The following is a 13,445-nucleotide window of genomic DNA, read 5'->3' on the forward strand; positions in this document are numbered from 1 at the left end:
GCTCACGTCTTTTAGCGTTCATTTGTATGAATCAGTGGTTTGATTTGTTTGGTTTTTTTTCCCCATTCTTTTTTCATTTAGCAGCAAATTGAACATCGGGCCGAATTGTTCAGCTGATAACTGCGTAGCCCAGCTGCACGCGGTAATGAGCGGCAGGCAGCATCGGGGTTGTCATGGCATTGCGAGGGGGTTGTCTCTGCCTCTGCCACACAATGAAGCCGATTGCTTTTTTTCCTGCTGGCTTGAAGGCCAGCAGTGGCTTTTTTCCCCTTAACTGCATAACCTCCTGTTCACAATGCGGTGAGACCAGACAGGGCCCAGACTTCCTTGCTTCCTTGCTTGTGTGCCTTTCTTCTTGCTTCCACTTTGCTTGATTTACATAGTAAACAGATCAGCCCAGCCTGCAAGCACCGTGTCTCTACTGAACACTTACAGGTCCCGTCATTTCACAGTTCTCTGCCAGTAAGGTGGCTTACCGCACGTGTGATCTATTAGTACTCTCATGACTGAGTGCTGTCCTCCTTCGTATATAATGAGATTGTGTGGACTTTTTAATGACTACATTCAGCCATGAGCGCCATCTTTGCCTAATTAGTTTCTAACTATAGTGGAGTGATTGTTCAGCAAAAGGCTCAATTTGCTTCTTGACCAGGCTAATAATTTCTCATTGATGTTTCAATTTATCTGAATATGACTGGACTGAGAGCCCCCCATGCTAACGTCTTAGATAAATATATTTAAAAGAATGTTAGGTATTGATGCCGATTTATTTTGAGACAGGGTAGTGGCTACATACATTGCTTGTAACTGGTATGGTAATTAATTTAGTTTTTTGCCACTATGAACGAAAAAAGGATCAGATGAAGGAAGGAAAACGTTGTTTAAAATTATTACCCGCCGTAACTACACAGCTTTTGGAAATGTGAAATTCTGCAGAATTAGCCTCTTGTAAAATGTAAAAATGCCGTCTGTACTTTTTTTTATTTTGTGAAGGATAAGTCATGGGAAGCTGAAGTAGGCTAACTATTGTACTTCACTGTGCAGTGGTCTTCACTGGGAGCACAACTCCTCCAGCTTTTTTTAATCCTTTAATCTTCCCTTATAGCTGTAATTGTACAGCCCTCCCTGCCTTCATTTCCAAACTAGACACACACCCCCCTTTCAATTAGGACATTGTTTTTTCCCAGTTCTTTTCCAATTTGCTCATTGAACGTGGGAGAAATGCGACAATGGAATTCTGCGTGTCCGTAACCAGACACAAGCGCAGAAACCACATGGAATTTGAATACCTGTGTTGTCAAGGGAGATATTCAGACTTAAGATTTTCATGGTTTTACAGACCCAGCATGCAACTTAAGTGCAGCAAAAGGTGACCGACATAATTAGGAATACAAGAACAGACATTAATTCTGCATTCCACGTCGAAAAACTGAAGAGTTCAATTTCTACATTAAATAATCATGCATTCATTGTAATAGTGAAGAATGAGAAGTAGATAATGACTGGAGTAATTGGAGAGTGCTTTAGGCCACGCTGGGTCACTAAAATTCTAGACTGGCTTCCATTGTCCTGTTTTTAGGTACTGGGAGCTAATTATTTGTAGGGCAAATGGAAATAGTTTTTGCCTTTGAACTTAACTTTCTTAACCAAGTTTGAAGTGCCTTCAGTCAAGTGTCCTTCAATGCTGAAAAATGGAAAGGAGAATCCCTGTGTTTGGGCTGCAGAACCTTCTTCAGATGCACGCTGACGGAGCTCCCCACTCAACCATCTTCGCTAAAGTGCATCCTCATGTCCCAACAAATTAAAGGGTTTTACTAAAACGCATAAATTTACACCACTTTGTTTTATCATTCGTGCAGCAAGCCTGCTACTCGGTGTTCCAGGGGAAATGGGCTCCAGAATCCATATACTGTATTAAAATTCACTCAGAAGAATTGGCTGACCGCATGCCCGTAGGTATGCGCTCCAGGCCGGATGCTTTGCGTTGTTGGTAATCCCTGTGTGTCTTTTGTTTCCTCAGGTGTTTCCCCAAGGCCTGCCCCGGCTGCTAAGAGACTGCAAGACGGCCCTTTCACCATGGTTGTATCACTGCGGGAGGCTGTCTCCCTGTCTGCACCTTGTCTGCTGCTGCTCCTGACTGCCCAGCTCTCCGTCTCCCAGCAGTCCTCTCCCTCGGCCGACCATGAGCAGCAGTGCTCCAGGAGAGAGCACCCCATGGTTTCTTTCCCAGGTGAGGGAAGGGTCTCTAGTCGGCGGGGTAGGGGAAGAAACCAGCTGTCCGGCAGCCGGAACGTCCTGCGGATTTCCTAACCCGGAACGTTGAGCAACATTTTTGAAATTGTGCACATTTGTAAAAGCAGTGAATGAATGTCATTGTTGTTTTGTCCGGTACATTTTTTCCATTTGTTCACGCATGAGACCTGTGCTCCTGCCCCAAGGCGACAAGCCTACATCTTGCATTCAGATCCCACCTCTCTCGCCGTCGTCTTCCGTCCATGTTTATCCTTTATTCTGCTCCCAGTTTCCCTTAGTGTTTATACACGTGTGTAATATACCTTTCTTTAAAACCGCTCACCCCTTGGTCTCGAAGGCCCTGGAGTGGGCTGTGCACCACCAGCTCTCCGCTCTCACTGCTTGGCCCTCGAGTCCGGCCTTCATTCCGCACACTGGACGATTGCTGCTCTCTGGCCTGTTGCCGAAACTCTTCGTTTGGGTTGTGACGCCTGCATCTCCTCTATTTTTATCCCCTGTGATTTCTGCAAAACTAACACTGCCAACACTTGCTGGCCTCCCTGTTCTCCTCCTACCCTGCTGATCGCACAGAGCTGGACTCTGATGAAGCTTGTGTGCTGCTCTTACTCTCCCCACTGGTTCTGTCCTCTCTCTTTCCACTCATACTGGGGCCATTTATCTCTCCACAAGGCCTTTTCTGCCCATCGAAACTCATCTCTCTTCCTGTCTCTCTGCTTGTTTCACTGCCTGTACTCTTCATTGCGCGCTGAAGACTGATCAGTGTCTACACTACTTGTTTTGACTTTTTGTTATCCTCTGTGGTCCACTCCACCAGCACACTCTCACTCTCTCCCCCTGTCAAGTACTTCAGCATTGGTCTTAACTTCTCCCAGCGCATGTCTGCTCTGGCACAATCCAGTAGCTGTTTCTTGAGCAATGTTGGAAAAATCTACTCCTTCCTTCTTCAACGGCTTGTAGTCCGGGCCCTGCTACGACTGAACTGTCTGAACTGTTGTCTGCACTACACTCCCCTCTCACCCTGTCCTCCCCTCCCAAGAGCCTCTCCTACAGAGGTTACTGAAACCTCTGCCTCCTCAGTGATAGAATTAACTGCCCAAAGAAGACAGAAGTGCTCCTCTTCTGGCGCCTGGTCGAGACTCGTCCGTTCATACTGCACCTGCGATCTCTCTGCTCTCAACCGCATCCTGCTATAGTTTTTACATTGCTGCTCTTGATCCACACTGTCTGTGTGCTGCTTTTTAACATTTCATTTCGTTTGTGTTTTGCACAGCCCTTCTGACTTGTGCGAGGCTCATTGTCATTTTAGGAGTTCAACCTGCTTTTCCTCATTGTACCTGCGTGTTCCTTGTAATTACAATTACATTACCGACAGTGCTGGTCTCCCGGAATAAAATTGCCGCTAATTAGCTAGAAAACAACAACAACCCATTTTGAAGGCTTTCAAGCAAGTCCCTGTTCACTTTAATTATGGGCGAACTGTGGATTTTTCCAGAAGAGCAGCTAGAGCTACAGGATGTATTTTATAAGGGCTTATAAGGCACCACTGTACCCCGTGAGCTGATTCAATTTAGGGAGGATTCTGACTGAGAGGTGTTCTGGCATTAATCTCACAGGGGGAACTTCACACCTCTGGCTCCTTAGCCAAGCAGGGACACCCATTGTGTGATCCTGTGGTTCCACTCGTACTGAAGTAACACATCAGCAGTAGGTAGAACTAACTTGTCTCACGGCAGTTTATCCCCAGCTTCTAGTTAGTGGGTGAACAATCTAATGCGTGGTGAATTCTGCCTCGCAAGGAGAAGAACATCCAGGGATCAGAAAATGCCAACGCTATGAACACTTGGCTGCCGCAGGCCGGCCATCCCGTCTGTAACCTTTCTGACACCTCCTGTTTAAAACCCCAAAAGCCAGGTGGTTTGCAGTTCATTGGGTAAACAGTCCGTGAACAGCAGGAGCGCATTGCAATAGCGGCTTTGTTTCGCCACCAGCTGATGCTTCACAGGCATCACTGCAACGTGTGAGGTGCAAAGAGATGCAGCAGTCTTCTCCGATTCAGTCAGGAAGGCGAATCCCCCAGCAGGCACAGTGAGTGTCTGAGTGGATAGAAAATTGAAGTCGGTCGACCCTCTAGATTTATGGAGGTATGATGCGTGTTAAATTTATACGGCAATGATACTTTCAAAATCTGCTAAGAATGCGGCAAAGGAAATAGTGACAGTCTGGTGGGAATCTTGATTGTCTCAGGAACCATTTTTACATGTCTGTCCTGTTGTTCGTGTAATTAAACTATATATACAGTACCATAAAGACTGGTATTCATTGGCTGAACAAGTTTTGAGCAGAGGTTTGTGTGATTTTTTTTTTCCTCAAATTTGTGTAAGGCATAAGGCATGTGGGATTAAAAAAATATTTCACAGGCTTGTCAGGTGCAAGCTTGACAAGGCTTTGGTAATTGATAAAACTTGCAATGTTTCAATTCTTTTAATGCATTGGCTCATAAAATGATTATGAGAAAAGAGGCTCCCATTTTGGTTAATGTGGGCCCCCAGTTTTTGTCAGAAATGCAGTGACTCATATGTCACACTGTACCTGCCAACTATGAAGTATGAAGTTGGCATGGAGCCACTGTACACAATGAGTCAAACAGTGCCAGTGCTGCATTGTTAGTGTTGTTGAAACTGAAATACTACACACACAAGCACAGCTGATATTTATGTTTAATCAAAAGGCTATATTATCATCTTGGAAGCTTGACCAGACTGACAGTTCAATCACCTAAGCAGTGCAAAACATTTTATCTTGTATTAAAAGCAGTAGTCCCCATCCAGATGTGTAATTGAAGTTCTAGAGTAAATAGGTAACTGACACTTGATCCGATTCTCAACTAGATGTCTGCCAAAAAGAACAAGTCCACGTCATCCGCCACAAGCTATTGTAGCTGACTTGGTTTCAAAACAAAGACTGAAGTGAAAAACTAAATCCAATTCCCTTTAAAGTTAAAAGCTTGCATCATTTTCTTTGTGATCAGCTTGTTTTCTCAACGGCTCCAGGTGTTTGCTTTAAGCAATAAGCCAACTAGCGCTATGCTTTTGGTACATGAATTCATATCTGGTGGAGTGCCTTTGACAATAGTTATGATTAGTTATTTCCAAAGTACGATTGGATGCTAATCTGGGCATCCAATCTAGTGTCTATTCAATTCATTGCATCCCAGCCTGGGATTCTGTCAGTTCCTGTCCTTGATCAGGCATCCCAAGACCAGATGTGCCGGTCACCATCCAAGCCACGACCGAGGTGGGATTCTGGATATCGGATGCACCACTGGGCATGACAAGCTACCATAAGGCACAGAGCCCTGCCAAGACCAACTGGTGCTTTCCAGGTGCTGTCATGCCCCATTTCACAGCACTTCCCTTGCAATGCAAATGGAAACGCGCTACTTGGCCTGCCGTCGGGGAGTGCGGGCACCTGCGCAGGAAATGCATTCCTATAAATTGTCTCATTCTGGCGCTTGACAGGACTCGTACCACTGCTGGCAATGGGTGATCGGGCACAGTGGTGATCAAAGAACACAGTGCTTGGTGCAGTCTGGCTGAGGCAGCCCAGAGAGGAAGAGGGGGAAATGTTGAACATAGCAAACAGGGATGTGGTATGGATCATTCCCGGTTCGGAAATAGTAGCATTGCTACATTGAAGTCAGGGCAGTGATGGCTATCCTACCATTCTGCAGTGCTCCACTTGCACACCTGGAATTTTGGATTGGAGCTTCACAGTTGTATTTCTCAGTTCTCTTTGTATCGCGAGATTGTGTAAGCCTTTCCTGTTGGTTGTCTTGAGGGGGGTGGGTGGATGCTGGACTTTCAGACTAGCATTGCAAACCTGTCACCTTCTGCGCGGTGTGGTGCATGCTACCAAGAGTCTGCCAGCCATCTACACTCCTAAATCCCAAGAGCAAGACTGCCAAAAATCAGACATTCGCCAAATTTTCCAACAGTCAATAATGGAAGCAAAGCATGCTAGAGTAGTGGAATATATATATATTTTAATGTTCCAAGAATTTTGAAAGGCAAGTGTTCTAAGGCCCATCACTGCTTAAGAAAGGAGAATGTGCGCTGTTATTCCACTCAGCGTTAGTGTTCGGCCCTTTCAGTCTGCGTTGCCTGCGTTACTGAAATAACTGTAATTGTTGCTGAAGAAAGGAGCCGTGCGGAGCCGCTGTGCTGTACTACAGAGCAGTCATAAACTGTAATTAGCAATAGAGTGTCTGGCCTACAAAACACATCCTAAATCCCACTGTCTCTTTTCTCCAGGAAGCTACAGCAGTGCTAAATATTTTCAATGGCACAGGGCTCTTCAAAGGAAAAAAAAGGCTGTTTTTCATACTGGTGGTAAATGCCATATGGGATCAGATCTTGTGAAGTTGAAGCTGCATATGATTTACTCAGCCTAATTGGCAGATGGGATGGCCCTCATTCTATTTTAATAATAGATCATGCAATTATCGATCTGTCCATTAAATAGCTACTTTGTGAGAAGTTCTGGCTATCTCGGTGATGTCCCTTCGGTGATAGGTGTCAATATGTGGTAAATAAAAGAGGATAGCGACTGTTTCAGCTTTTGAATTCCCAGATTCATATTCAGTTCCCAGTCCCAGAGGGGACATTGATTCCTCACCAGTCCCCCTGTGTCCCAGTGCACATAGACAAATCCATTTCAAGGAAAACACAAGAAAAGCCTTCAAAGAAGAGAGTTATTCTTTCTTGCCACATAGTTACTGTGCTTTTGAAATGTCTCCAAAAATATATTTTTTGAAGAGCTGCACTGTCTATATCCCATCCCCTGGACTTTGAACTGCAAATGTTAATCCTTTCAACACAATGCATGAAGAAATGCTGTGCTGAAGAAGGCTTTGGCATGGTCGGTCACTGAAAACTGGTCTCTGTCAGAGGCTGTTCGTACAGGCACAATATCTGAATTATATAAATTCAGCGGGCACCAGTTGGCCAAGGGTGCAAAGGTCTACAGAGAAATTCCAAAAAATTACACTGAAATGGAAGACCATGCAGGGATTAGCGCTGAAAAGGGAACCCAAGTGATAAACCATCAAAATGCCAGTTAAGTGTATATGCTTGAACTGCAGGAGTATCTGGAACAACTTTCAAGATGTAGATGTAGAAGCTACCGTATTAATGTGATCAGTATGGAATTAGAAAATGTGGTTAATGTAGAGAAATTATGAAGAATACAGGTGGATACACAGCATTTCAAAGATAAATGAAGTGGATGTCGATAATATTCGCACACTTTTCATTTAAAAAAAAAGCAGGCAGGCAAATACTACCTAGATCAATCAAAGGTCTTCATATACAGGATCTGACTTATAAAGAACATTCAAAATGAAAAGTGTTAGGAGGTTGCTAGAGACCCCCAACTTCAATTATACATGTTTGTCCAAGAAGAAGCGGTTCTCATGAGAGATCTTAATTCTTCTCACATTGATAGGGGAGAGGGAACCGACAGGGATGTTTGGAGCTGTAACACTAAAGGTAGAAATGGTGGGTAGCTGTGTCAGTATGTGCAAAGGAACAAGTAATAAGCTTATTCCATCCTGAAAAAAAAGAAGAAAGAAAACACAATGTTTCAGCTGTGGAGCCTTCTTCAGGTGTGAGCACTTCAGGTGTGAGGTGTGAGGTGTTCACACCTGAAGAAGGCTCCACAGCCGAACCGTTGTGTTTTCTTTCTTCTTTTTTTCAGCATGGAATAAGCCTATTACTTGTTCCTTTAAAGGTAGAAATGACTAGCAAAAGCCTCTGTTGGTCCAGCATTTTGAAGCAAATACAGGAAAACCAGTGAGAGAACCATTAAGTTACCGTGATCATAACGTGTTATGCTGTGATGTCTGAAACAAAATTGATATGATTTAATGAAAACAGTTTTATTTAGAAATGAGAGAGTTGAATGCAAGTAGAATGGAACAAAAGGAACAGTAAAGGATGAAGTAGGATGTTAAGAGATACATGATCAGAGAAGTTTAGATGAAAGGAAAGTCAATATGAGGAAAAATTTCCAATTTTCCTCTAACTTGCCTGTTTTCAGCAATTCCTTTGAAACAGACTTCATTATTGTGCCCTAACCATTCCCACTATTAAAAGAAAGAGGTAAAGACATTTCTCAAAAGCATAAAATCTGTTTTGGTAACATCCTCAGTGTGGGTTGAATTTGTCTGATGGTTTGAGACGAAGATGAAAGAGCACCTGTTCAAAGCTTAATGCTTTATAAATGTGACGGTCTTCATTCTCGACCTACGGTATACTTCAGGCATAGTCAGGAGATCTGATCAGCACCGTGTCCAGAACTATCGGCAGCATTCTTCTGCTTAAAGGTTGTTTTGCCACTTATTCTGATTGCTTTTCTGTAATGCTTCACAGATTTAGCTGTATAGCCTTATTTTGGATGGACTGAGCATAAGGTGTTAAATCTACATAATTTGACCTCCATTTGTAAATTGGGTATGTAAGACACGTGACTTGAGTTCTGTTTCTACTCTTATAAGTAGATGTACTGTATAAGTATTGCTCCTGTCCCTGTCCTTTGTACCTGTACCCTGTTTGGCATGTACCTGTAGCATTTCCTTGTCTGTTGGGCTTGGTCCTTATAGCCACATGATAATTGACTGCTGTCTCCAAAGGGTCAGGGGTTTTATGAAAGGAAATTGATGCTTGTGTCTTGTCAGCACTATCTGCAAGGTCAGCATCAATACAGAAAAACACACAAATTGCACTGCATATCCATCAGAGCTGCACTGTATTTCCAATTCATTCAGAAAGCAGAAGATGCGTATGTGACTGATAAGATGCGATTCTCGGGAAGACATGGTTTTGCATTGAATACATCTGCTTTTGCATGCATTGCTTTGTGCCAGATGTATACAGTACGGAATTTAGCTTGATGCCATGTTGGTTAACCTTAAAATCCATTGGCTTTTATGTGCAAATGCTACAATATGTTTTCAATTATTTTTGGGGGGGTTCTTATTTTCATCTTTATATTGGACTTTCTGAAAGATAACCAACATTTAAATCTTTGGGCCCTCAGGGAAGCCATTAGGATTTTGTTGAATTAAAAGAGTGTTTTAATTCTGTCCAGGCGAGAGATAAAGGTTATGAATTATAGCCTTTGAATTTCTGCGAGGCACCACACGTCCTCAAGCAGATCTGGTCACTAATGCATCATTACAACTTTCTTGTATTGATGAAAAATGCATTATCATCCATCAACTTAAATATCATACTTAAAATCTCCCTTGGGCAAAGTTGAATACAGATATTTATTCCTCTTTATTGTGTATGATTTTGATTTGTAGCCCCTGAAGTTACATTTTATGAAGTGAACAAACTGCTACAGTTATGTAACCACTTATAATTACAGTAGCTGAACAAACTGCTTTCAGAATTCCCTTACAAAGGTAACGCCAGCTGCTAAAAAGTGGGACTTGGGTGAAAATACACAATATGAAGTCTGTTCAATTTTTTTTATGGCAGGAAAACTTGCTTGTTTAAATCCACAGCAATTGATTTCATTTTTCTGTCCCTCCAAGATTTTCAGAACAAGCATTTTGGAATTGAGGCATGTTTTTCTCTTTCCACAAACTGTAAATATTCTGGTAGGACAATTGCAAATGATAGCTCTTTTTCCCCTTATCTTCCATTAAATTAGAATATGTAGTGTATTGCTCCGTGGGGCTGAGACTGTGGTTTTCCTATCATCTCGGAGCAGGGGGTCTTTGGAAGCCCCTGCTTATCAAAACCCATCCATCCTGAAAAACAAACTGCACCTGTCAGCACTGTGCTCTGCACTTCCCCTCCCTGCTGTCCTCTCGTTTTTCGAAATGCAAAAGCCAAACTGATGCTGGGAAGTGTGGTAAAGGAAACTCTCCAGTCACTGGTTAGCGGGTGTTTGTTTGGGAAGAACAGCTTGGTGGTGGGGTGGACTCCAGTCACGCCAATCGCCTCTTAACGTATCTGCTGTTTCTTTACCTAATGAATTATGAATGATTGTAGTCAGCTTTGTGGTAAGTACCAAAATACAAAAATACGACCTGTTTAATAATTCATTTGTTGAAAGTCTTTGTCTCATTTACAGTAGATACAAGACACTTTACTGACTATTACATTGTGGATTAGCATGAGCAATTCACACTATTATTACGTTTTGCTCATTAACAGTAATAAAGCAGAATCAGGGCATATGCTCTAAAACTACAGTTCACAATGTTGTTTATTTGAGCAGCAGATGCCTTGATTCTGGACGAGTTGCAAGACCAGTTGGATAAAAGCAGCACAACCGAAGAAGTCCCAGCAGTGCAGGTGACCCTCAGAGTGAAGGAGTAGGGCAGTAGTGCAGCATGGAAGATATGTAATCCATATACTGTACAGTGCCTATCAAAAGTATTCACCCCCCTTGGACTTCTTTCCATCGTATTGTATTACAATATGGAATCATAATGTATTTCACTGAGTTTTTGCTATTGATTGACAGAAAACACTATTTTACAAATTTTACAGATCCTCAGTCTTCATGATGTAGATTTTATTGGGAGCTGTATAGTGAACTGTGGGACCTCCTAGAGATAGGTATATATTAATCCTGAACCCATGTAAAACACCCTAATTACACACAGGAGGACTCCTTTCAACTAATTATGCGACTTCTAAAGACATTTGGTTGCACCAGAGCCCATTTATGTGCGTTGTAGTAAATAGAGTGAATACTTATGAAATCACTTATTTTCCGTTTCAGATTTATAATTAATTTAGGGCGATCTGTAGAATTTTGTTTTCACTTTGACATTATAGAGTGTTTTGGATCAATAGATGCCAAAACGTCCCGTATAAATACCCTGTGATTCTGTACTGTAACAATGTAAAATGTGAAACAATCAGCGAATACGTTTGGTAGCCTCTGTAAGTGGTCTGTATGGCGGTCAGAACAGGATTCCGGAGCCCACACCAGTGTCAAGTGTTCTAACGCTGCGTTTTTCTCAGGAGGAGGAAAAATAAAGTGCAGTTGACTTGTAGCCCTGTCTTCCAGATTATTAGAACACCGCTTCTCAGTTCCTTGCTTGCAGACTTTCCCTGGAGTTCTGTTTTATAGTGTTTATTTGGACTTTTAGCAGTGTTCTTACAGTGAAACTGTGAAGGCCATACCTGACAGGATATTGTGCTGTGGAAAGACTCGTGAAGGTAGTCTTAGTGTAGAAGAAACCAGAGTGCAAGTATTGAATCACTATAAAAGATGAGTCTTGCTGAGTGAGAAATACCAGACACTCCTCTTACAGCCCTTATCTCGAGGAATATGGTTGATAGTGTAACCCATGTGGTTTCAATCAAGTAATTGATGTTTTTTTTTGCCTGTGAAACTGGTTAAGACCGTGCAGAGGGTTTCTTCACCAAATGTTGTGATATTAACGGATGATATCTTGCTCTGTGTTGAAGTTACAATTTCGCAAGGAAGGCCAGACAAATCTGGTAAGCCTATTGTATTGTACAGAGCTGTATTTCTCATAAGATAATCCACTGTATTTAATGGAAGTCTACTACATATAAAAAATGCACACACACAAACACACAGGTTCATCTTCGTGTAAACTCTTTGCTGCTTCCTAATGAGATTGCAGATTGCATCCACTTTCACTGATGAATGTCATTATGAAAACAAGTTCGCACCTGTTACAAATAATGTGCAGATTTGTTTTTGGAGAATTGGTGGAATGGGATTGGTAGTTTGATACAACAAAACTTGAAATGCATTTTATTCTTGTCTTTTCATTGATATAAATAATGTTTGATTTTTGTTAGTACAGAAACTGCCTAGCAATTAGTAGATATTAATTGACTTCAAACTGTTTCTTGTAATTTACCCTGTGTTCGTTCAAAAATAAATATAAATGTTTTGTAAAATATGATGCATAAGATGTGTTATAAGCAGGGACTGGCGTTTTCCATAAACGTATTGCACAGTGTTGCTGTGATAATAAACAAACACTGTTACTTTGATGTTCGATCACAGAAGGCATCAGCAGCTTTGACTAGGAAGTGCTCTGCAACAACAGATAATCATTTTTTTCACAGTGAAATTCATTTAGATAAGCAAGCTCAGGTCAAAGGAGATCAAGTAGGTCTTTTAAAAATACAGCACAATGTATTTTTTTATTGTTTTTTCTAAGAATAAGTTTCTGCATTATCTAGGGCTTCCTTCCTGGAGTTCCAAAATGAAGTTCTCTACAGCGGGGCTTTGCTCATTACTGTGATGACCGATGCCTTTTGGTTTAAGGAGCACGTCTCTGCACGTGAGCAGCTTGCATTGTTTAGGCTACAGCCCTTTCTCTTCACCTCCCATGTTTTCAGCATGTCAGCACAGGAGAGTGGGGGAGATCTATTAATCTGATGTCTTTGGTATCTCAATAACAGCTCACCATACTGAGGCGGATCTGGAAGATTAGGGTTTAAGGCAGGCAGCTCAAAGGCTTCAGAAAAAATAAAGTGATGTCAATGATGTGCCTTGGCAGCCCTGGGGAAGGGACTTGAAGAAGCTTATTCGTACGAGAACAGGAAGACTCCAAGGCACTTGGTTTCCGTGCAGTAGGGTTTCTCCTTTTTCCACCAATATATTCAGTTACACGTTCCTTTCTCTTTTGTTTCCCTACAGCGCTGAGACCCTGGATGTCTAATTTCAGTTACCCTGGGGTTCAGGATTACTCACAGCTGGCACTGGACATCACCAGGAGCCAACTGATAGTTGGAGCCAGGTATTTAAGCCGCAATGCCGTAATCTAACGAGGGGCTTTCATTAATCAGGAATAAGAAACCTGATGACTAGCGCCATGTGAAGTTGAAGGTGGGGTGGTGAAATGCCGTGCCAATACCAGGCGCAGAACCCCTCTCTCTCCAGAGCTATCCAAGTGTCCACAAGGACAGGACTCAGAACCCGCTCTGACGAGAGCAGTCACTGCCTTCGCTTGATGGGCGAACTCTAAGTCGCATCCGAGAAACTGAGGCTTTTGGAGTTTGCCTCTGGGGAAAAAAACTATCAGCTGCAAAAGTCAGGCTTTAGAGAGATTTGTTTTCATTATTATTGTTTTTCAGTTCTTCTGCTGTTGCCTGATAATTATTTTTTGTCAGCTGCTAGACAGA

General features: G+C 42.4%; 1 protein-coding gene across 3 annotated transcripts in view; it reads left to right on the forward strand.

Moving 5' to 3' along the window:
- The window catches only part of sema5ba (sema domain, seven thrombospondin repeats (type 1 and type 1-like), transmembrane domain (TM) and short cytoplasmic domain, (semaphorin) 5Ba), a 111,907-nt gene that overhangs the window by 48,684 nt on the left and 49,778 nt on the right, over window positions 1-13,445 (forward strand). For all 3 annotated transcript variants that reach the window (XM_088606117.1, XM_088606114.1, XM_088606116.1), the window contains 2 exons: window positions 2,021-2,230; window positions 12,961-13,060. In XM_088606117.1, the coding sequence (XP_088462243.1) occupies window positions 2,077-2,230; window positions 12,961-13,060 (254 nt within the window). In that variant the 5' untranslated portion in view covers window positions 2,021-2,076. The remainder of the gene's footprint in view (window positions 1-2,020; window positions 2,231-12,960; window positions 13,061-13,445) is intronic.

The sequence above is a fragment of the Lepisosteus platostomus genome, chromosome 14 (assembly GCF_059453375.1).
Source record: "Lepisosteus platostomus isolate fLepPlt1 chromosome 14, fLepPlt1.hap1, whole genome shotgun sequence".
Lineage (NCBI taxonomy): Eukaryota > Metazoa > Chordata > Actinopteri > Semionotiformes > Lepisosteidae > Lepisosteus > Lepisosteus platostomus.